We start from the raw sequence: 21,443 nt of genomic DNA, 5'->3' as shown, positions 1-21,443 counted from the left end.
ATAAAAAATTAAAGTTAAAATTATACATCTGCCTATATGAGTTGGATTTTTTCCAAGAATAAATAAATTTGGAGAAATAAAAGAAGAGGAAGAGTGGTGGGGCAAAGAGCACACATTGTCTTGAGGCAATTCCATGTGCCCACATGCCATTGCTCTTCTCATGATACTCTTCCTCTTCTCTTCCATACACACATATTACACCACAAACACTATATTCCTACCACTTTCCTTCCACCATATACCACAAAAGCCTTCTTTTTTCAATCTTCCTACTGTAAAACTGCTAAAAATCCAATCTTTTCATAAATTTTGAGACAAAATGGAGAAAGGGAGCGATGGTTTCGTGAGAGCAGATCAAATAGATTTGAAGAGCTTAGATGAACAACTAGAAAGGCACCTTATAAGAGCAAGAACTATGGACAAGAACAAGAAGAAACCAATGGATGATTCTTGCATTAACTACAACACTTCTAGTAATACAGTAGCCAACCACCCCACAAACAACCTATCTCTATTTAGCTCTTCTATTCCAAGGCAAAGATATGAATGGGAAATTGACCCTTCAAAGCTCATCATCAAAACTGTTCTTGCTCGTGGCACTTTTGGTACTGTCCATCGTGGCATTTATGATGGCCAAGATGTTGCTGGTCAGTTCTTGATTTACAAAAAAAAATGCTAAGTTATATGTTTATCTTTTAAACTACATAATTTCATGTATTTAACCTTAACATAACAGAATGGTAAAAAATGGTTCTTGCAAAAAGCAAAAGATTTTAAATTTAGGCAAAAAGATTTGATTTTTGGCTAGTTTTTTTTGCTTGTGTGGTGGAATTGTGTGATGGGCTTCAATTTTAATCTTGTGGGGTTCAATTTTAATCCTATGGGGTTCATCTGGACTGCTGGCATAATGATTTTTCTTTTTTCTTCTTTTACTTTTTCTTTTCCAGGGGTTATTCTTGTTGTTATATATATATATTTTTAACTTTTTCTTTATTGGTGTTTGGGGGAGGAGGGGTTTGGATTTAGCAGAAAACTGGTTAGTCATTTGGAGCTTTTTGTTATGCAATCCGTGAATAGTGGCACGGGTTTGGGTTGAATTTATTTTAGCAAGTTGCAGATGACGGCATTAACTTGGCTGTATCTTGCATTTTTGTTGCTGTATTGCTGAACTTTCATGTGATCCATTCTGTTATTTAAGTATTAAAGTAATCCAAATATTAATGCATGACATCTACAATTCTGGATCTCATTGTCCTGTTAATGTTAATTATTTTTCTCTTTCTTTTTTAATTTTGTGGTGCTAGTTTTGTTGTCATTGTCACTGCTACAGGGAATTAACATTGTCCAGACTAAATTTAGAAAGTTTGGCACCATTTATTTAAAAAAAAAATAGAAGCTTTCAGTTAACATGTGAATTATTTTGTGATTACTCAGTTAAACTGCTGGACTGGGGGGAAGAGGGCCACAGGACAGAAGCTGAAATAGCATCATTAAGGGCAGCTTTTACTCAAGAAGTTTCAGTGTGGCATAAGCTTGACCATCCTAATGTTACAAAGGTGACGTTAAACCTCTTCAACTCGTAATCTGTAGAATGGTTTTAGAGCTTGTTGGATATTACTGCTTGAAACTTTATAGATATATGCCTGGAGTATATGTATAATTTTGTGTATCGTCTCATGTTAACGCTTAAAACTGTTATATAGGAGATATTTTTATTTATGTACTTGACTCTTCAATGCCCTTCATGTGTGCATTTTGATTTCCTTTTTTTCTTTTTCTTTTTTGGTCTAAGCACTTTTTCAATTGTATAAAACATCTTCGCGTTGATAAAGTAACTGTTGAATGAAAAGATGCAATTGCCACCCCAAAGGAGTGAATGTTCAACCAAATAACTTTAGGAAATGATAACACACTATTACGATAACAACATTGTAAGTTTGAATGGAAGATTATATTTTATTCTTAACAATCACCTTACAATGTTGTCTCTATGTTTCAATTCTGTCATTCCTTCCTAAATCCGTTATAAATTTTGAGTTCTTATTCAAGTTGAGAACTCCGAAATTTGCTGCATTGCTGTCACATTACACTGGAAGTGTAGAGTTCATAATTCTTATAACATCATTGCTTACGCTAAACGGCTCTTATACTAGTCCTGGTTTACCTGACATAATTCATTCATTAATGTAGCAGAAACGTTTATAGTAAAGGAAAAGCTTGCTCCTTCAGGGACACTAAGAGTGAACCTTTCTCATGCCTTTATTGGTACATAAATAACTCCAACTTGAAGTTAACGTTTGTTCTATTTTAAGGGATACTATATATCTTCATTCAATATGTTCTGATGGTTGGATGCATACTTTTATTTCAAGCATGATTAAACCATGAGAAATATAGAACTTTATTTGTCCAGGTTCTCATCTCATTTTGCAAGAGCAGAATATCTACAAGAGACCACATATTCAATTTTTGTTGCTTAGATGTAATCACAGCTTATTAATAACTGTTTATCTTACATAATAAATAATCTCTCTCATGTAATACAGTTCATCGGGGCGACCATGGGGGCTTTTGGGCTAAATATACAAACAGAAAATGGTCATATTGGCATGCCTAGTAATATATGTTGTGTTGTTGTGGAATATCTTCCGGGTGGTGCCTTAAAATCTTATCTTATCAAGAACAGAAGAAAGAAGCTAGCATTCAAAGTTGTCGTGCAGATGGCACTTGATTTGGCCAGAGGGTAAGTTGTCCCATGTTTCTTTTCTACCTTTCTAACGTGCAGGTCTCTATTGAGGATCTGTCATTTATCTGACCAAGTCAATTAATTCAACTTTGTAGATTAAGTTACCTTCATACTCAGAAGATTGTGCATAGAGATGTCAAGACGGAAAATATGCTATTGGACCGGACACGTACTGTCAAAATTGCGGACTTTGGGGTTGCACGAGTTGAGGCCTCTAATCCTAATGATATGACGGGGGAGACAGGAACCCTTGGCTATATGGCTCCTGAGGTACATATTTGAACTGGAGTAGGATTACTTTTCACAGATAGCTTTCACTTACATCTGCCTGTTTGTTTTCTGTTCATTGGATGTTACTCTAATCACTTCTAGCACATACCAATCTACTTGCTTCAGCATTTCTTTTTGTTTTTGCATAATCTTCCTTTGCCACTTCCTGAAGAGGAATGGCAAAGATTAGGGGGTATAGCCCCCAAAATCAAGTAAATTAATGGAAATATGCTACTACCTCTTTTTATTTATGTGACACTTTTTCCTTTTTAGTCAGTCCCAGAAAGAATGAAACACTTTTCTATATTCAGTAACAATTTGAATTTAATCTTCCTATTTTACCCTTAATGAGATGAATTATAGCCACACAAGTATGTATGACCTATTTTAGACCTCAAGTTTCAAAATTCCTCCTTTGATTCTTGAACTTTGTGCCCAGTCAAACACCTCCACATAAATTGGGACAGAGGGAGTCTAAAATTTAAGTAGGCTGGGAAGGCAAGATGCAAGAATGAGGATGTATTGCTGCATAAATCAAGTTTTGTTAATATGTATGCTTAAACAAGTATTGCTTAAACGACAGGTTCTCAATGGCAACCCATACAACAGAAAATGCGACGTGTACAGTTTTGGCATATGTTTGTGGGAGATATACTGCTGTGACATGCCGTACCCTGATCTCAGTTTTTCAGAAGTGACTTCAGCCGTGGTGCGCCAGGTAAAGTCTCTTAGTTTAGCACCTCATGGATTTCCAAAAGAAACACGAGTAGTGATGAAAACGTTTAATGTTTCTTTTTTTGTTTCGAGTTTCCTTTGTTTATTATGGTTTGTGCTCTGTCACACAGAATCTGAGGCCAGAAATACCAAGATGTTGCCCAAATTCCCTTGCTAATGTGATGAAAAGATGCTGGGACGCTAATCCTGATAAGCGGCCTGAAATGGATGAGGTCGTATCCATGATAGAGGCTATTGACACATCCAAAGGCGGGGGAATGATCCCCGTTGATCAACAACAGAGTTGTTTCTGTTTCCGGAAGAAACGTGGACCTTGAACGCTCAGAATCCGTGCAGATATACATATAAAGAAGTAGGTTAATTCTATCTCAACTACCAAATATTTCAGAGTATTCCGAACTTATACAGTGCCAAATGCTCCTGGCGGTCGTGGATATTGGCTGGCAAATTGTGCTGCATTTCTCAATTAGATGGTATAAAGCTTATACCTTTCTTTTTATTTTCTTCATTTCCCTTGTAGTTTGTTTGGTTTTACTTCTTTTACATAGAATCTTCCCCAATATTTGACATCGGTAGTGTTGGATATCAAATGAACTTCCACCTTGTTCTATGTAAGATTTACATTACATAAGGATAATGGTCGAAACAAATTGAGGGAATTTTCTTATTTATTTGTCCAAAGGACAGGCGTGAAGCCGCATTGATGTGTGCCCTTTATTGAGTTACTTTTTTCTTGGATAATGGTGGTATTCGAACTAACTCATGCTGAATATTTCATCTGGTATTTTTTTACCTTCCACCACTACGGCACAAGTATCGAATAACTGTCTACAGAGGATTAACGGATGGGTATAGATCACCTAGCATTTTTTGTTCATATGGAATTTGAACCCTGATTTTTAACGCTTTTCGACTTCTTTGGAGTGATTGAATAAAATTACTTGCACAAAATAAAATACTATGGGAAAGTTAAAACCGAAGGAATAATGATAATCAAGTATCTCATACATATATTTTTGGTATATGAGCACAATGATTGTTTATTTTGATAAATCATTTCCTGTACAATGGAATGAAGTGAAAAGGGTAGACTTTTGTTTTCTGTACTATTGAAATGGTAAACTTTTTTTTTTTTTCCTTTCTATTTCTCTCTTTATCACACCGTATATATACACTTAGAAAATTAGTGTGGGAGTTTTTCCTCTGCCCTTCGTTTATCAGACATCTGACTTGGAGGATTTGGAATTGCTGAGTTCAACTTCTTTTTGATCATCTTCGTTCCAATTGGTAGTTTTGTAAAATGTTCCATAGAGGACCAGCTGCACTAATCCAGATAATGATCCCAGTCCATTGGGTATCTATTTTTCAAATCACATAGAAAAAAAAAAAGACATGTTAGCAACGTGATTTTAGTACCTAAAAATGCAGAAACGAAGCCAAAATTTGAAGTTTATGGTTTCTGAACTGTACCGAACCTGTAGTTCGTCTAAGTTACTGGCTTCAAAATATATATATATATATATATTTTGAAGAATTTTTCGTAAGTAATACTCTACTTTCGCCCCTGTAAATATGATAATATTACATACCAGGATGTAGGGATCAAATTTGAGGAGTGCATAGGCTGACCAAACGATGCCATTAGCAAAGTTTGCTAGTGACAAGTAAAATGGCATGTATTTCACACTCTTGGTGGTGATCACTTTCTTCTGCTCGACACAAACATACATATGGTAATTATATTAGTATGGTTACTTAAATTTCTGTATATATTTATTCAATTTGTTGAAATTAAGTGATGCCACTTACCATGACTGTTAGTGGTGAGGTGTACATGATGACATTGAAGACTATAGCAACAATTCCTATAAGCATGGATCTATCCTTGGTGCCATGGAGGAATGTTAGTGTAACAAAGATGAGGAGCGCCATGAAGATTGCTTCAATTATCAAAGCAATTATGATCTTTCGCTGGCAAAAATCAATAACACAAGTATACGTGTTAATTCAATACAAATAAGAGTTTTAACTTATATATACTGACAATCATAAATGAATTTTAGAAAGAGTATGATACGTACGCGCTTAGCCCAATCGGAGTAGATGAAGAAGATGGCGACGTAGAACAACTCAATACAGAGACCAAATCCATTAATGGTGATGACAAGAAGGCTGTCAGGGTGAACAAAGGGCATACCATAAAATACCCACACTGCACAATTGAGTATAGTTGCTACATACGGGTCGGAATTGAATTCCATCACAGACTTTGCTTTCACAATTTTCACAAATGTTGGCCTGCAAAACAATAACAATATTATTATTGCAAATCTAGGAGGGTTGGATGAAGATCACGTATTTCAGAATGCTACACTTGTCCCTTAATAATCGATTGTGTAAGGATTTTCAAAGCTATTTATATTTGGTCATGACTCATATAATCTCCATTAATTCATTTAAGTTTTGAGTTGAATGCTCAAATTCTGTCATGTAATATGAGAGACAAATTTTGGTGAGCTTAATGTTCACAACCGCTTTCTTCCTTCGTGTTTTATCACTCTTGGTTTCTCTTTCAACTTAGCCTATGGAGCTGTTTTGTTTCCCTCCCCGCATCATTTCAAGCTGGAGGGTGACAAAATCAGCCCATAAATACATGACCCGCTTGTTTGATCCATTGAGAAATCTTGTCAAAATATTTTTAAAAAGCTAATTTTTTAATTTGATATGTTATATATAGTCAAATAATAAAAGAAAGAAATAGTTTTGTTAGGTACTTAAAATATTATAAAAGAACAAGCAAAGAAATCAAAACTTCGTAAGAATTTGACGGGTTGGATTATGACCCGCTTTTTAGGCCATTTTAGCTCAACCCATTTTAACCCAAAAACTTTTGGGCGGGTTATTGACTGTCCATGTATTAACTCAGCACATTTTGACCCGCTCAAATTCCGTCCAAACAGCCCATTTGACACTTCTATTTCAAGCTATCGAGCAGACTAATATTGCTCGAAACTCATTCGTTAGCATGTTGAATATAATTAATGATGAAGCAAATAGAGATTAGAGGACTTACGCTGGGGACAGGAAGAGGAAGAAAGAAATGACATTACCTGCATCGTTTAGTAATACGCACAAGTAAGTGTCAAATTAAAGGGAAAATGAATATGTCTGTTGAACACATATATATAATTGAATGAAATTAATAAGGTAATAAATTAGGGATGTACCAATAATTCCTACAACTGTCCTAATTGTGTTTGGATCCGCCATCTTTCTGTTCTTTTATATATGCTAGAAAACGAAATTAATTAAATGCTAGAGATGGCGAATTTTGGGATGGAAAAGCAAAGCAGTGACGATCATATACGAGTATTATATATAATGTATACTATTATTGAAAATTGAAATTTGCATTGATGGAGGCTGTCTTTTGTTATTGTTTAGACAGCCATCCACTAAACAGCAACAATATTTCAATATGTTTGAGCTAATTCTCCCTTTATAGGCCTTTCTTGAGAGGTAAAATGGATAATTAATTAATCCTCAAAGGCTGGTCCTTACTTGCCGGTTTCCCTCCCAATTAAGTGATATGCCTCTTTTTGCGGGTATCTTCATCCACAAACTTAATTTGCAGCTATGACGACAATTTCTTTGTTTCTATTTTTTTTATCGGGGCCTTGGAGTGCGCTTATATTATGGATATCACATGCAACACATTTACGTGGATGACAATTTGTTTGTTGAATTTTTTGTGTAGCTTTAATATTTATTTTTCACGGGTTCCATCCTACCAGATTTTTGCTTCAACTCATATCTTTCTGGTTGGGAAATTAAAAGATTGGCAAATGTTATTTTCTAGAGTTAGATTGATAAATATCCGATTAATTTTGGATATATTAATATATTCATAGATTCTCTTTAGTAAATATAAGAATTTAAAGGGGAGACCATCAGTAGAATACGGCAGAAAGTAGTATTTTTCGTTCCCAAGGACAAAGATAATTGATTTAACATGCCAGAATTAGCTCCTTAAATTTTTCATGTGAAAGTAACATCATGTTATTCATATCGGTTAAAGGTGATGAAAGAACCTCTCAATTCATGCAAACCCTACTACTAAGGGAACTTGTAGGATGCAGAGATCTTTTTACACTTAATTAGATGTTACGGTTCGAGCTTTGAAGTGTGTGGTGTTGCACTTGCTATTACTGTTTTTTTTTTTTTTTTTTTTTTTTTTTTTTTTTAATTCCTTTGATCATCATCCCCAGCTATTACTGGATGAAGTGTACAAATAATCACTTTTTGGACCCTTATGTAAGTTATCGCCGAAAATTATGTAAATCTAGTCATTTTAGAATCAACATACCTAACTGAAGTTGAAAAATTCTACGTTTGAAATTACAAATTTTATCTACATTTTGGTGTATTACTTGCACAAACAAACTTCAAACATTTATGTCTAAATTTCAAACATGTGTGCTGAACATTTATGCCTTAACTTCTGAATTTTAGCATATTACTTGTGCAACAAACTTCAGACATACGCAACTAAAGTTGGAAAAAATCATTTTTGTAGTAATTTTATCTAAATTTTCGTATATTACTAGCACAAGCAAACTTCAAATCTTTGTGTCTAAATTTCAATCACATACGACTGAACATTTATGCCCTAACTTCAAAAAGTTTATCTGAATTTTGACATATTACTGAATTTCAAAACATATGACTGAACATTTATGCCTGGACATTTACGTCTAAACATTTGGCATATCTCAACTTCTTTGTGCTCAAACTAAATTAATAGAGATCTGCATTACAGACCAGTTAGAGCATCCAAATTTATCAATACATACGCTTAAGGGTAAATAGTAAGGTTCATTGCATTTGGTGAAACAAAGAGTACTACATAATGGGAAACATCTGAACCGAACAGAAAATCTATGGTCCAATCTTGAGTAAGAGAAACAACCCTGTGCAGATTTGATTATTTCTTCTCCGTGTTGCTTTCCAATTCCCTTTTGAGTTGTAGAGAGAAGTCATCATTGACATCATCATCATCCCAATCATCTTCCCATTGCTGAGTAACTTCTTTCCCTTCCTCTTTCGTCTCCCACTCTGATATAGACGTCAACACCAGATGTTAATGAAGAGGCAAAGTGGCAAACTAACCAGAAAATCAAGGGCAAAGTGGTCACATAGTCTCAACTAAATAATAGATTTTCCAATTTATACATTGAAAAAAAAAATGAAAGGAGGAGAATATTTTTTTTTTTTTTTTTTTTTTGGGTGAAGTAATTAAAATGTATTAGAATGGCATCAAGAAGATGCAGAGGTTACAACTAAGCATAGAGCTGCTTCAAACAAGAATTAACATGAAGCTAGCTGAGCAAAAATCTGTAAACAAGTCAAAAGATCCAAAAAGATATCCCCTAAGACCGTACTGTGCTAAAGTTAGGGAGCTAACTAAATCCAGAATATTTTTGTTTTTTAGGGGAATAAAACCTAAGATTATTTAATGCTGCTCCCAAATTGAGAGGACTGATGCAAAAATTCAAACCAACGTCGCTTGACAGTTGGACCTACGTGCGAGAATCAGACATAATGGTGGTTTCTATGAAGTCCTTGGGAGTTGTAACTTGGTAAGTTACAGGAATACCTATCTAGTGCTTGCATGAGTGAGGTTTTTTTTTTTTTACTTTAATAACCGAGAAATCCCCAGAGGACTTTTGCGCACGGTCAAAACTCGATGGATAATGGGACCAATCTTCTACCCATTTTTCACTTAGTTGCAGGTGCTGGATTCGAACCCATGATGTTCTCCTAACTCACATATCCCACACTGCGCTCTTACCACTAGACCGAAGCTTTGAGGACTAGTGTTTGATGGGGAGATAAAGCAGTTAAGCCATGTATAAGGATGAGTGAAGTGTTAATTGGCGAAATGGCCAATCTCAAGAGTTTGGCCTTCCTTTGCATCTTGAACTAAGAGGTTTAGAAATAAACTTGCTATCTCCGAAAGACATATTCGAAAAGTAAACAAGAATAGACCGCTGTTATTTGTGCACCACTCATCTCCTTACTAAATAAACTAGGCCAACACACACAATTACTCATCATCCCCCCACCCCCACGCCCCTTCATGTTGACGTAAGACCTCAGGGTTTAAATGGAACACTTCAATCTTTTAACCTATAAGGGTATATCAGACATATGCAATATCCTAAATAGATAATAATGTCGAGAGAAATAAGAAAAACAAATTTCCTATTAATTTGATATGACTGGGTATAGACCCAACTTTAAGCTGTGAGGCAGCTTGAATCAACTAAACCATGGAGCTCAACCAGCAGCAAATATAACTTTGGAAGCAAACAACAAGGAATAAACTACCTATTCACCATTATATCTTCCTTCATTATCAGAACTTCAGCTGAGCTAGGACATCAAAAGACTGCTAGTATCATACAAAACAAATTTAAAAATCTTCTTCAGAAGTGGCACAGTACAACAGGTACATTGTTTATTTATTTCTTCAAGCAAGAATCTCCTTTTTTCTTTTATAAAATAACGTTCTTCTAGCAAGAATCTCTTACATGTCATAAAATCAACGCATTGCAACCAGAGGCACAAGTCAATATTCATTCAAAAAACACCTTATTTGAATAGGACTTCATTACAGAAAAACAGAGATTCCACAGTTATCAACCGAATACCAGTGATCCCAGAACTAGTTGGAGTCAACCATATGAATCCTCTTTATCCAGTCAGCTCTACTCAAAATTCAAAGAATTGATCATAATTTGACTATATTAAAATTGGATGTCAACTCATTAAAACCCATCCTCCATAATATTTGCCTGGCAACAACTATACTTTGCATAACTCACACAACACTAAAAATACACAAATAAGATGCGAAATTAGATAAAAATAATGATGCTAAACCTCAAATTCAGAAACACATATAATCAGCAAGAAAAAAAAATGAAAAGCCTAATAATAACGAGTGTTAAGTGTTAAGTCACCTTGATCAATTCGAAACTCTTCAAATTCGTCATCATCCTCAAACAGATCCATTTTCACGTCTTCAGTTGCAGGTTTTGGTTGTTCCGTTGCCATTATGATTTACTAACAAAAACGACAAAATTTACACTAGCAACATCAACCAATAACTTTGAGAAAGAAAATAAAAATAAAAGATTAACAAAAGTATAGGACAATACAGATGCTAAACCCTAGCTGCTGTTAATGGAAAATAGGAATTCATATACTTAACGTGGAAATTGTAAATTGAAAAGACCAAAAAGAAAAAATCAAACTTACGGTATGTTGTGAAAATGGACGATTAATAATTTTGTTACTGTCGCTAATTTTGTAATGAGTTGTTGAAACTTTTTTTTTTTTTTTTTTTGGGCAGCGGAAGGATCTATATAAATCCGCGAGGTTTTCTTGGGAATGTGGCAATCTTCAAACGGCGTCGTCAGGCTGTGCGGAACTTTGAAAACAGCTCCCGCCAATAAAAGTGTAGGATTTGGCCTTTTTTTTTTGGTGAGAAATAACAACAAAGAAACTGGCTCGAAACGAGGAGGGAATGGACCCAACCACACCTCCTATTTAACAAACTGCTAACAAAATGCTAGAAGGCATGTAGGTTGATTTGTTGTAAGAAATGAGAACCCAATTTGGCCTTTTTTTTATTGCTAAAAATACTTAAACCACGTAAGTTGATTTGTACTTTTAAAATTATAATTATAAAATTCATTTATTTCTAAAATATTAGTGTTTATATACACCTATATTGAGTGTCGAAACATTTGATTCAATTGAATACGTTATTCAAAAGTGCCCCTGATTAAATGGATGATATGTGAATTTAACATAAGGTTTAACATTCGATTATCATTAATTGAGATGTATACAATAATAACATAGCCAATGTAATCTCACGGGTAGAATCTGGTATATAGATAGATACCATATCGAAACCGAATTTTTTATACCGCGAATAAAGTATGGTATTTGGTATGCAAAAAAGTATTTCGTATTCATAAAGTAGTTTGGAATAAAGAAGTATATAATTACATATACAATTCATATATCTTAGTATTATAATACTAACAAATATATAAACTAGTATTATTAGAAAACTAATTGTTTAAACGTTGGAACTTTGATTACTCTATCTTGATTTAAATGTCTTTGTTGTGTAATTAATTTACGAAGGGGATTGCTTATACTTTCTTTTGAATATTTTTATGTGTCAGGTGTTTACTACATAATAATTAACATGTAAAGACATAATTTACATATAAGTCATAACTATGGATAAACTATAAGTACCTATTTACCGTATCGTAAAATGGAACTTTAAAATACCAAATCATACCAAACTAGTTTGGTACGATAATGGTATAGTATTTTTAGAAATCGATAACCGAAATTACCGTACCCAAGTTTCAAATATCGTACCATACTGTATCATGCCCACCCTTATCCAGAGAATCCAGAGGATTATTTCCAATGTATCTCCAAGTAAAGCATTTCACAATAGTTTGATAAGAGGGATACGAAAATATGAAAATAATGAAAACAGTAACAACAACGAAATAATGCGATAGGAAAATCAATAGTAATTGAGATGTATATTTAAATAAATCTATCACTTAAGCCATAGTAAATTAGCACAACTTAGTTACATATTTCTGTACCTTGCCTCCTCTAACTATTGCAATTTCATTGGGGAAAAGAAAAAAACTTCCATTTTCTTCAAGTCTCATTTTTCTTCGCAGGCATGATATCTAAAGAAGGGCAAATGTGCAGAGTTGAAATTAAACAATCACTTCAAGAGGAGCTGATTCATGATTCATGTAACATCTCCAAGTTCTTTATTTCAATGCACAATGAAGGTGTAACTATGAACGATAAATTATTTGATCAACAAAACTTGCAACACCTTTGTTTTTCGAATACTTTACCAGGACCTATCATACAGTTTAACCTACAACACCGATAAAAAAGAATGCAGCTCCAAAATCACAATCTCTACACTTTGACTTTGTGGAGCCAGGAAAGCAAGGTAAATTTATGCCTAGCTGCTGCCAGGAACCTTAATGAGTAACAGATGCTGCAACAAAACGGCGAACATTGACTAGTTCAGCTCCTCTACAAAATGTTGCTAACAAGGGCTTCAATCAATTTTAGCCTTTGAGATTTTCTGTGTCACTAGGTCGCTATGATTTTCGTTTAGTCAAAGGGGCATAAGTTCTTGGGGATCTCTTGAGTTCATGGACAGAATGCATAGCCAATGAGGGAGGAAAAAATATATTCCCATAAACACAAGAACTCCAAGATCAGCCTCTTCACCAACTGCTGGTCTACGAGGACGTACCAAGTACACTTGGCTCGCACACCATAAGCAGTATAAGGTAGCAATTACCAACATCAGCTTGACAGAGTTAATAACTCTTAATTTGAGCAGTTTCAGTGGCTTCACTCTGCAAGATAATTATGACCCAAACATGTCATGTTAACAACAGAGCAAGCAACTGAAACGAAAACAAAATTTCATTTGGATAATCCATCAGTAAACACCTGTTGATGTAAATAAAGTCAGCAATCAAGCAGCAACATAAAATGCAAACCACAACAACAGCATCTGGATTGATTGGTGCTCGGCCTTCCCACCAACCTGTGCTCAATATCCAAGTGTACATAGTAGACTTCCCATTTTCCTATTACAAGAGGAATAACGAACTAAACAAAAAGGGCTATTGCTGATTTCACGTAGAGAGAGAGAGAGAGAGTTTGCACTAAAAACAAATAAGAGATGAACTTTGTCGTTCGGAAAATTTTAACTGCACTTATGACTTATAGAGATGAAAGCATTTGATGGTACCCATCAGAACTGTCTTTGAAGCACCATCAGAACAGGTGATTTTGAGATCAATGTGACGTATCTTAGAGAGTTTTAATGATTAACTATAACTTGGAAGGAGGTGAATTCACTACTAAAAATAACAACCATGCTTCCAAATGGTACTAAAGTTTCCTCCTTCGTCTATGATAGTACAAACAACTTCTAATTGCCACTTAGGCCTTTGGAGTTTTTTCAATAGCCTTCCTCGAGGATTGTAATCTATTGCCTTGAGAATACACACTATTATGGTTTTTCCCTTTCATTTCACAAGGCACATATAAATAAATGATGATTAGAGGCAGAAACTAGCGTTATTTTGATAGATATATATATGCCTTCACAATACACACTATTATAATTTTTCTCTTTCATCTCACAAGGCCCATATAAATAAATGATGTGTGTGTGTGTCTCTGTGTGTGTGTGTGTGTGTGTGTCTATATATATATATATATACATATATAAGGCAGAAACTAGCATTATTTTGATAGATAGATATATATATATATATATATATATATATATATATCTTATATATATATATAACAAAATAACTCTTTTCTCTTCTAAGACAAGGACACGTCTTCGAAAATAATTGAAACTTCTAAAATTCTTACTATGTAACTGTGTTAGTGTCTTTCTGGGGGTGGAAGGGAGGAGAGGGGAGCAAACACCTCCCCAACTATGGTCCCTTATTTACCTCATCCTCTCCCTCTCCCATTCTATGTCTTGAAGGTTTACAGACATGAGGACAGTCATTTATATGCCTCTTCCCGTAATACATAACCGAAGTTATTAACTTGTAAAAGCTAGTTTTAAAAGCTGGCTAATCTTAGAACTATATTTTTTATAAGGAAAAAGTTTTTGATAAGAAAATGTACTCGTATAACTATATACCAAACTATCTTTGCTACAGCAAAATTCTCTTCAGAGACTCGATTTATTTAGAGTAGAGACTGATAGGTCTACTCTTATTTCTTAATTACACAACAGTATTTATACAACGTGAACTTACAAAGCCTCTCCTCGAGCAACAATTATCAACCAGTTCGAGAACCATATTGAAGCCAGTACAAACAATAAAGACATACTATCAGCATTTGCAAACATATCATACAAATTCTAGTATGTGGCAAGCTATTCAATGATCAACAAGTATTCAATTTTCAGACCTCTTCGTTATCTCCTTGTGCCATCTAATTCAGTAAATCAGACTGATCAATATAAAAAAAAAAAAAAAAAAAGAACAAAACAGAAGAAATGAAATTTCTCTTTTATGGAGTTTAGTAGGACCTTGAAGACTCCACATTAAATGAGGACCAGCGGAAAAATTTTTGCAGGCACGTTTAGAACGCTATTTTTCTCTAAACTTTATTTGCAATTCTATACTACACTGACATTCAATAACACAAATAGCTACCATTTCTGTCAAACTTTTTACTATTGATTGAACCAAGATTTCATAACAGGGCAAGAGTAAAATATAGCTCACGAGAAACACGACCATATATAATCAAATTTATCTCAAATAAATTGTCCAAGAAAAATGTGATCTACAAGGGCCAGAGTAAATATAGCTCACAAGAAACACGACCGTATATAATCAAATTTACCTCAAATAAATGATCCAATAAAAAATGTGATCTAAAAGGGCCAGAGTAAAATATTGCTCACGAGAAACACGACCATAATCAAATTTACCTCAAGTAAATAGTCCAAGAAAAAAAGTGATCTAAAAGGGCCAGTGTAAAATATAGCTCACGAGAAACATGACCGTGTCCTAAAAAAAGTAGCTTTCTAGGGGATACACCAACACAATCAAAATTCACAATTCAATCAATTTCCATTTTCCACAAACAAAATTGTTCGCCAAAGAAACAGATAGAGAAGCTGAGAGAGATAGGGCATGGTGGCTTTGGCAATGCCTATAAGGTCAAACATTGCCCCAAAGCATTAACCTTATAAACATTGCCAAAGCCACCATGCCCTATCATCTTATTAGCAAGCAAAATTGTTTGTAAAATCTCAGATAGGGGATACACCAACACAATTCAATCAATTTCCATTTCCCACAAATAAAATTGTTCTTTAAAGAAACAGATAGAGAAGCAGAGAGAGATAGGGCATGGTAGCTTTGGCAATGTTTAACTGCAATGTTTATAAGGTTAAACATTGCCAAAGCCACCATGCCCTATCTCACAATTCAATCAATTCACGCAGACAAAATCAGGGGCATGAACACCCTCGGCAAAAGATTACACTATATATGTGAGGTGATTCTTTGTATTTTTTATGTATATATATAGATTTTGAATCCCCTGGACATAAGACTATAGGCTCAGTGGTTTAGAGGTTCAAAATCCCAGGCACTGCATTTTTTTTTTCGAACCCCTTTAGTGAAAATCTTGGATCCGCCACTGGACAAAATTATTTGTAAACTAAACAAACAGAGTTATCCATGTCCTAATAACATTAGCTTTTCTCAAATGGTATACACAAACTCAATCAAGATTCACAATTCAATCAATTCCCACACTCAATCTCTTTAATTTATTTCCGCACACAAAATTGTATCAAGGTAGAGAACCAGAGAGAATAAGGGGCATTTAACAGTAGCTTCCCTCAAATGGTGTACACAAACACAATCAAGATTCACAATTCAATCAATTCCCACATATTAAATTGTATCAAGATAAAGATAAGGGGCATTACCCCAGAAACAGAATCAAGCAATCCCTTTTTAAGGAGGAATTTGGAAGCTTCGCTATAAAGCATAGACATGGGTATACCAAGAATCAGGATGTAATAAAAAGGGTCATGGATCCATGGTTCAATTGCATAACCCAAAGCACTGCCTAATCCAAGGGTGGATGTAAGCCACTCAGAGAAAGATCCAATGTCAGGCCCAAAGAAAGCGTTGATGGAATAGGGTGAGGCAGTGATGAGGACTGAACCGGCCATTAGATACACTCATTAGGCCTAAACCTGATCCTAATGTGTACATCATGTGTGGTCCTGGACCTGGCATCTTTGTTTTTTGTGAATTTCGACGTTGTGTCTGTGCATATACAGTGAGACGATTTATGCAAAGTGAAATAATTTAATGTTTGATGTTGAATTTTGATTGTTTATTTGAAAGGGGAAGAGAAAAGGCCAGGTGGTGGTAGCTGCAGAGTTTACAACGAGGTTCATTTTGCAACATACCCCTTGGGAAGAAGTCATTTAGATTACCTACAGTATCGGAGTATTACATGTATTCCAGATGGAATTTTGGGCGTGTTTTTTGGCCTTTGCTCGTGTTCTTTACTATAGTACTCCTCCGCACACAGCAGAAGGTGTCCACTTACCCTTTTTTATGTTTAAAAAAAGCGTTCACTTATCAAATTAAGAATTAATTAATTTTATTTTAAAAAAATTATCTTTATTAAGTGTTAAGTGATCAAATCTCAATACCCATTTAATTAGAAGTAGTTTAGTCAAATTATTTATTTTTGTGTAGAAATTGCTACTTTTTTAAACGGTGTGTAAATGACTAAAGGATACTCTTTTTAATCGGGAGGGAATATAGCTTTTAGTAATTTCTCTTTTATGGAGTTTAGTAGGACCTTGAAGACTCCACATTAAATGAGGACGAGCGGAAAAAATTTTGCAGGCACGTTTAGCACGCTATTTTTCCTAAACTTCATTTGCAGTTGTATACTACACTGACATTCAATAACACAAATAGCTACCATTTCTGTCAGAAACTTTTTACTATAGATTGCACCAAGATTTCATAAAAGGGCAAGACTAAAATATAGCTCACGAGAAACACGACCATATATAATCAAATTTACCTCAAATAAATTGTCCAAGAAAAATGTGATCTACAAGGGCCTGAGTAAATATAGCTCACTAGAAACACGACCGTATATAATCAAATTTACCTCAAATAAATGATCCAATAAAAAATGTTATCTAAAAGGGCCAGAGTAAAATATAGCTCACGAGAAACACGACCATATACAAATTTACCTCAAATAAATTGTCCAAGAAAAATGTGATCTAAAAGGGCCAGAGTAAAATATAGCTCATGAGAAACACGGCCATATACAAATTTACCTCAAATAAATTGTCCAAGAAAAATGTGATCTAAAAGCTTACTTTACCCAAAAAAAAAAAAAAAAAATAAGAAAAATGTGATCTAAAAGGGCCAGAGTAAAATATAGCTCATGAGAAACACGACCATATATAATCAAATTTACCTCAAGTAAATAGTCCAAGAGAAAAAGTGATCTAAAAGGGCCAGTGTAAAATATAGCTCACGAGAAACACGACCGTATACAATCAAATTTAATTCAAATAAATGGTCCAAGAAAAAATGTGATCCAAAGGGGCCAGGGTGAAATATAGCTCACGAGAAACACAATCACATATAATCAAATTTACCTCAAATAAATGGTCCAAGAAAAAATGTGATAAAGATCCAGCAGCCGCCAGAAAAAGACACTGTTTCCTCGTAAGCGCCACCTGTTTGCATAGGAAACACAATCAGCTATAAAAAGAGAACAAAAAAATGAACTAAACAGAGTTATCAGAAAGGGGAAACACCAACACAATCAAAATTCACAATTCAATCAATTTCCATTTTCCACAAACAAAATTGTTTGTAAAAGAAACAGATAAAGAAGCGGAGAGAGATAGGGTATGGTGACTTTGGCAATGTCTATAAGGTCAAACATTGCCCCAAAGCATTAAGCTTATAAACGTTGCCAAAGCCATCATGCCCTATCATCTTATTAGCAAGCAAAATTGTTTGCAAAAACAGTAGCTTTCTCAGAAAGGGGATACACCAACACAATTCAATCAATTTCCATTTCCCACAAATAAAATTGTTCGTAAAAGAAACAGATAGAGAAGCAGAGAGAAATAGGGCAGGGTAGCTTTGGCAATGTTTATAAGGTTAAACATTGCCAATGCATTAACCTGATAAAAATTGCCAAAGCCACCATGCCCTATCTCACAATTCAATCAATTCACGCAGACAAAATCAGGGGCGGATGTAGGGGGACCGGAACACCCTCGCAAAAATTACCCTATATATATATATGGTAATTTTTTTATTTTTTATGTACCTGTATAGATTTTGAATCCCCTGAACATAAGACTAGATGTTGGCTCGTTTTAGGTTTAGAGGTTCAAAATTCCAAGCACTATATTTTTATTTTTCGAACCCCTTTAGTGAAAATCCTGGATCCGCCGCTGGACAAAATTATAGCAAAAATTATTTGTAAACCAAACAGACAGAGCTATCCATATCCTAAAAATAGTAGCTTTTCTCAAATGGTATACAAAAACATACTCAAGACTCACAATTCAATCAATTTCCAGTTCTCCACACACAAAATTGTATCAAGATAGAGAACCAGAGAGATAAGGTGCATTTAACAGTAGCTTCCCTCAAATGGTATACACAAACACAATCAAGATTCACATTCAATCAATTCCCACATATAAAATTGTATCAAGATAAAGATAAGGGGCATTACCCCAGAAACAGAATCAAGCAATCCCTTTTTAAGGAGGAATTTGGAAGCTTCGCTATAAAGCATAGACATGGGTATACCAAGAATAAAGGATGTAATAAAAAGGGTCATGGATCCATGGTTCAATTGCATAACCCAAAGCACTGCCTAATCCAAGGGTGGATGTAAGCCACTCAGAGAAAGATCCAATGTCCGGTCCAAAAAAAGCATTGATTGAATATGTAAGGCAATGATGAGGACTGAACCGGCCATTAGATACACTCATCAGGCCTAAACCGGATCCTAATGTGTACATCATATGTGGTCCTGGTCCTGGCATCTTTGTTTTTTGTGAATTTCGACGTTGTGTCTGTGCATATACAGTGAAATGATTTGTGCAAAGTGAAAAAATTTAAGGTTTCATGTTGAATTTTGATTGTTTGTTTGAAAGGGGAAGAGAAAAGGCCAGGTGGTGGTCGCTGCAGAGTTTACAACGAGGTTCATTTTCCAACATACCCCTTGGGAAGAAGTCATTAGATTACCTACAGTATCGGAGTATTACATGTATTCCAGATGGAATTTTGGGCGTGTTTTTCGGCCTTTGCTCGTGTTCTTCATTATAGTACTCCCGCACACATCAGAAAAGGGTGTCCACAAACCTTTTTTTTATGTTTAAAAAAGAGAGTTCACTTATCAAATTAAAAATTAATTTATTTTATTTTTAAAAAAATTATTTTTATTAAGCGTTAAGTGATCAAATCTTAATACCTATTTAATTAGATATAGTTTAATCAAATTATCTATTTTTACGTAGAAATTAATACTTTCTTAAGCGGTATGCAAATAACTAAATGAATACTCTTTTTAATCTCAAGAGAATATAGCTTTTAGTAATTGAAGTTTAATTCAATGGGTGTGGACCTTTTTCTGAGTTTTTGACCCAAAGGGTCCTTTGAGTTTGTGATTAAGTCTATGTTAGTCCTTATTATATTATCTCGAATATATAATTAAGTAAATAAATATACTTTTTCTAACAATTTAAAATTATTAGATGAGATAGTCGCATTCTTTAACATTGTATATATATATATATACATCTATTTACATATATAGACACACACACACATACAGCGGTCTTGAATTCGCTATAATTAATTAGTTAATCTAAATTGATTCACTTTTATCTTGACGAAGTAAACTTTAGACGGTTAGATCAAGACTATATTAGTGAAATATGGGCATGACATGTGGACAATTCAGAGATTGACACGTGGCAGCGCGGCAAGCCTAGTTAACTCAAAATTATCAAAGCTAACTCCGACAAGAGGTTAGGGAATGGCCCGGGAAGTCCACTCCAAATCTATCACTAGCTTGTCGATCGATAATATTCGGATAGGATAAACTCCCTACACCAATTGACTTCGGAGTATCCAAGATCCTCTACGACAGTCACAAATTAGCATGTGTTACGTACGGGACATGCATATGATGACATAATGAGGAGCGTTATATTAAAGGAAACGTTATCCGAGGGTTAATTATAAATATACCCCTTTTTCCGGACTTGTATCCATTTGATTTTCACTATTATAACTGCTTAAGCTCTCAAGTTGTATGAAGCTATTGCGCTCTTATTTGGCTATGTTGTTCATCGGCTAAATCAGGAGTTCCTAATAAGATTTATCTTTTTTTCTGCTTACTTAGCGATTTACGTGCCTTTCAATATTTTATCTTATATCGTCCTATTCAAGTTTACATTATCGAGAAGTTAATTATGGATAAGATAATTCATTTACCCGTGACCTTATTTTACAAATTTAATTATTAATCTTTAATCAGGATTTCAGGTTAGACAACGACCTATTTCTCAGCTTAATCCGTTTTGAACTCTCAAATGTAGCCCAATATGCATATTTGAAACGTCAAAGACAAAATACAGTTATAAGTGACTTTTCTTGATATTTAATCAACCTGTTTCAGATGCTGTCCAGTGATTCTTTCTTTCTAGTTATAAGTGACTTTTCTTAATATTTAATCAACCTGTTTCAGTGTTGTTCAGTGATTCTCTCTTTCTTAGATTATGCTTGCGTGTATTCAATTCGTTGTGCTACTTGATTTCATCTTGCTAATTGTGCTGACTAATGATCTACGGACCAATTAATGATCAGACTTTAATTTCTTGCTCACTGATGAGTAACGTCTTGGACATCATTCCATTCATTTAATCTAATCTTGTCAGTTGTCTAGATAGTTGTGGGAGCAATTGTTTTTT

General features: G+C 34.5%; 4 protein-coding genes across 4 annotated transcripts; 1 reads left to right on the top strand and 3 right to left on the bottom strand.

The window, feature by feature from the left end:
• The first annotated feature begins 272 nt into the window (after window positions 1-272).
• Window positions 273-4,463, top strand: LOC132052443 (serine/threonine-protein kinase STY13-like). The gene is made up of 6 exons (XM_059443978.1): window positions 273-647; window positions 1,435-1,556; window positions 2,547-2,743; window positions 2,842-3,016; window positions 3,600-3,734; window positions 3,862-4,463. Exons 1-6 carry the CDS (start codon window positions 320-322, stop codon window positions 4,066-4,068), a joined length of 1,164 nt encoding a protein of 387 aa, XP_059299961.1. The 5' UTR covers window positions 273-319; the 3' UTR covers window positions 4,069-4,463.
• Window positions 4,464-4,735: 272 nt separating this feature from the next.
• Window positions 4,736-7,220, bottom strand: LOC132052444 (bidirectional sugar transporter SWEET5-like). The gene is made up of 6 exons (XM_059443979.1): window positions 6,979-7,220; window positions 6,825-6,861; window positions 5,833-6,049; window positions 5,561-5,722; window positions 5,341-5,460; window positions 4,736-5,109 (listed from the first exon to the last, which is right to left on the bottom strand). The coding sequence occupies exons 1-6, from the start codon at window positions 7,019-7,021 to the stop codon at window positions 4,969-4,971; spliced, it is 720 nt and encodes a 239-aa protein (XP_059299962.1). The 5' UTR covers window positions 7,022-7,220; the 3' UTR covers window positions 4,736-4,968.
• A 1,278-nt stretch (window positions 7,221-8,498) lies between these two features.
• On the bottom strand, window positions 8,499-11,230 carry LOC132052442 (protein DELETION OF SUV3 SUPPRESSOR 1(I)-like). Its single transcript, XM_059443977.1, has 3 exons — window positions 11,075-11,230; window positions 10,777-10,879; window positions 8,499-8,866 (listed from the first exon to the last, which is right to left on the bottom strand). The coding sequence occupies exons 2-3, from the start codon at window positions 10,868-10,870 to the stop codon at window positions 8,736-8,738; spliced, it is 225 nt and encodes a 74-aa protein (XP_059299960.1). The 5' UTR covers window positions 10,871-10,879; window positions 11,075-11,230; the 3' UTR covers window positions 8,499-8,735.
• A 1,383-nt stretch (window positions 11,231-12,613) lies between these two features.
• LOC132052441 (uncharacterized) lies at window positions 12,614-19,747 on the bottom strand. Its single transcript, XM_059443975.1, has 4 exons — window positions 19,196-19,747; window positions 18,096-18,176; window positions 13,343-13,482; window positions 12,614-13,245 (listed from the first exon to the last, which is right to left on the bottom strand). Exons 1-4 carry the CDS (start codon window positions 19,322-19,324, stop codon window positions 12,999-13,001), a joined length of 597 nt encoding a protein of 198 aa, XP_059299958.1. The 5' UTR covers window positions 19,325-19,747; the 3' UTR covers window positions 12,614-12,998.
• Between the last annotated feature and the right edge of the window lie 1,696 nt (window positions 19,748-21,443).

The sequence above is a fragment of the Lycium ferocissimum genome, chromosome 4 (genome assembly GCF_029784015.1).
Source record: "Lycium ferocissimum isolate CSIRO_LF1 chromosome 4, AGI_CSIRO_Lferr_CH_V1, whole genome shotgun sequence".
In the NCBI taxonomy this organism is placed as follows: Eukaryota; Viridiplantae; Streptophyta; class Magnoliopsida; order Solanales; family Solanaceae; genus Lycium; species Lycium ferocissimum.
This window is presented reverse-complemented; position numbering and strand designations above follow the sequence as displayed.

Bases quoted from the DNA above. Each gene is read 5' to 3' on its own strand.
- LOC132052443 (XM_059443978.1), top strand. From the start codon at position 320: ATGGAGAAAGGGAGCGATGGTTTCGTGAGAGCAGATCAAATAGATTTG. The intron at 1,557-2,546 runs GTGACGTTAAAC...CATGTAATACAG, and splicing joins ACCATCCTAATGTTACAAAG to TTCATCGGGGCGACCATGGG. The intron at 2,744-2,841 runs GTAAGTTGTCCC...TCAACTTTGTAG, and splicing joins GCACTTGATTTGGCCAGAGG to ATTAAGTTACCTTCATACTC.
- LOC132052444 (XM_059443979.1), bottom strand. From the start codon at position 7,021: ATGGCGGATCCAAACACAATTAGGACAGTTGTAGGAATTATTG. The intron at 6,050-6,824 runs GTAAGTCCTCTA...ATTGTTTTGCAG, and splicing joins TTCCTCTTCCTGTCCCCAGC to GCCAACATTTGTGAAAATTG. The intron at 5,110-5,340 runs GTATGTAATATT...TTTGAAAAATAG, and splicing joins AATTTGATCCCTACATCCTG to ATACCCAATGGACTGGGATC.
- LOC132052442 (XM_059443977.1), bottom strand. From the start codon at position 10,870: ATGGCAACGGAACAACCAAAACCTGCAACTGAAGACGTGAAAATGGAT. The intron at 8,867-10,776 runs GTGACTTAACAC...CGTCTATATCAG, and splicing joins AGAGTTTCGAATTGATCAAG to AGTGGGAGACGAAAGAGGAA.
- LOC132052441 (XM_059443975.1), bottom strand. From the start codon at position 19,324: ATGCAATTGAACCATGGATCCATGACCCTTTTTATTACATCCTTTATT. The intron at 13,483-18,095 runs GTAAATTTGATT...CTCTTGTAATAG, and splicing joins TCTTGGACCATTTATTTGAG to GAAAATGGGAAGTCTACTAT. The intron at 13,246-13,342 runs GTGTTTACTGAT...ATTATCTTGCAG, and splicing joins GACTTTATTTACATCAACAG to AGTGAAGCCACTGAAACTGC.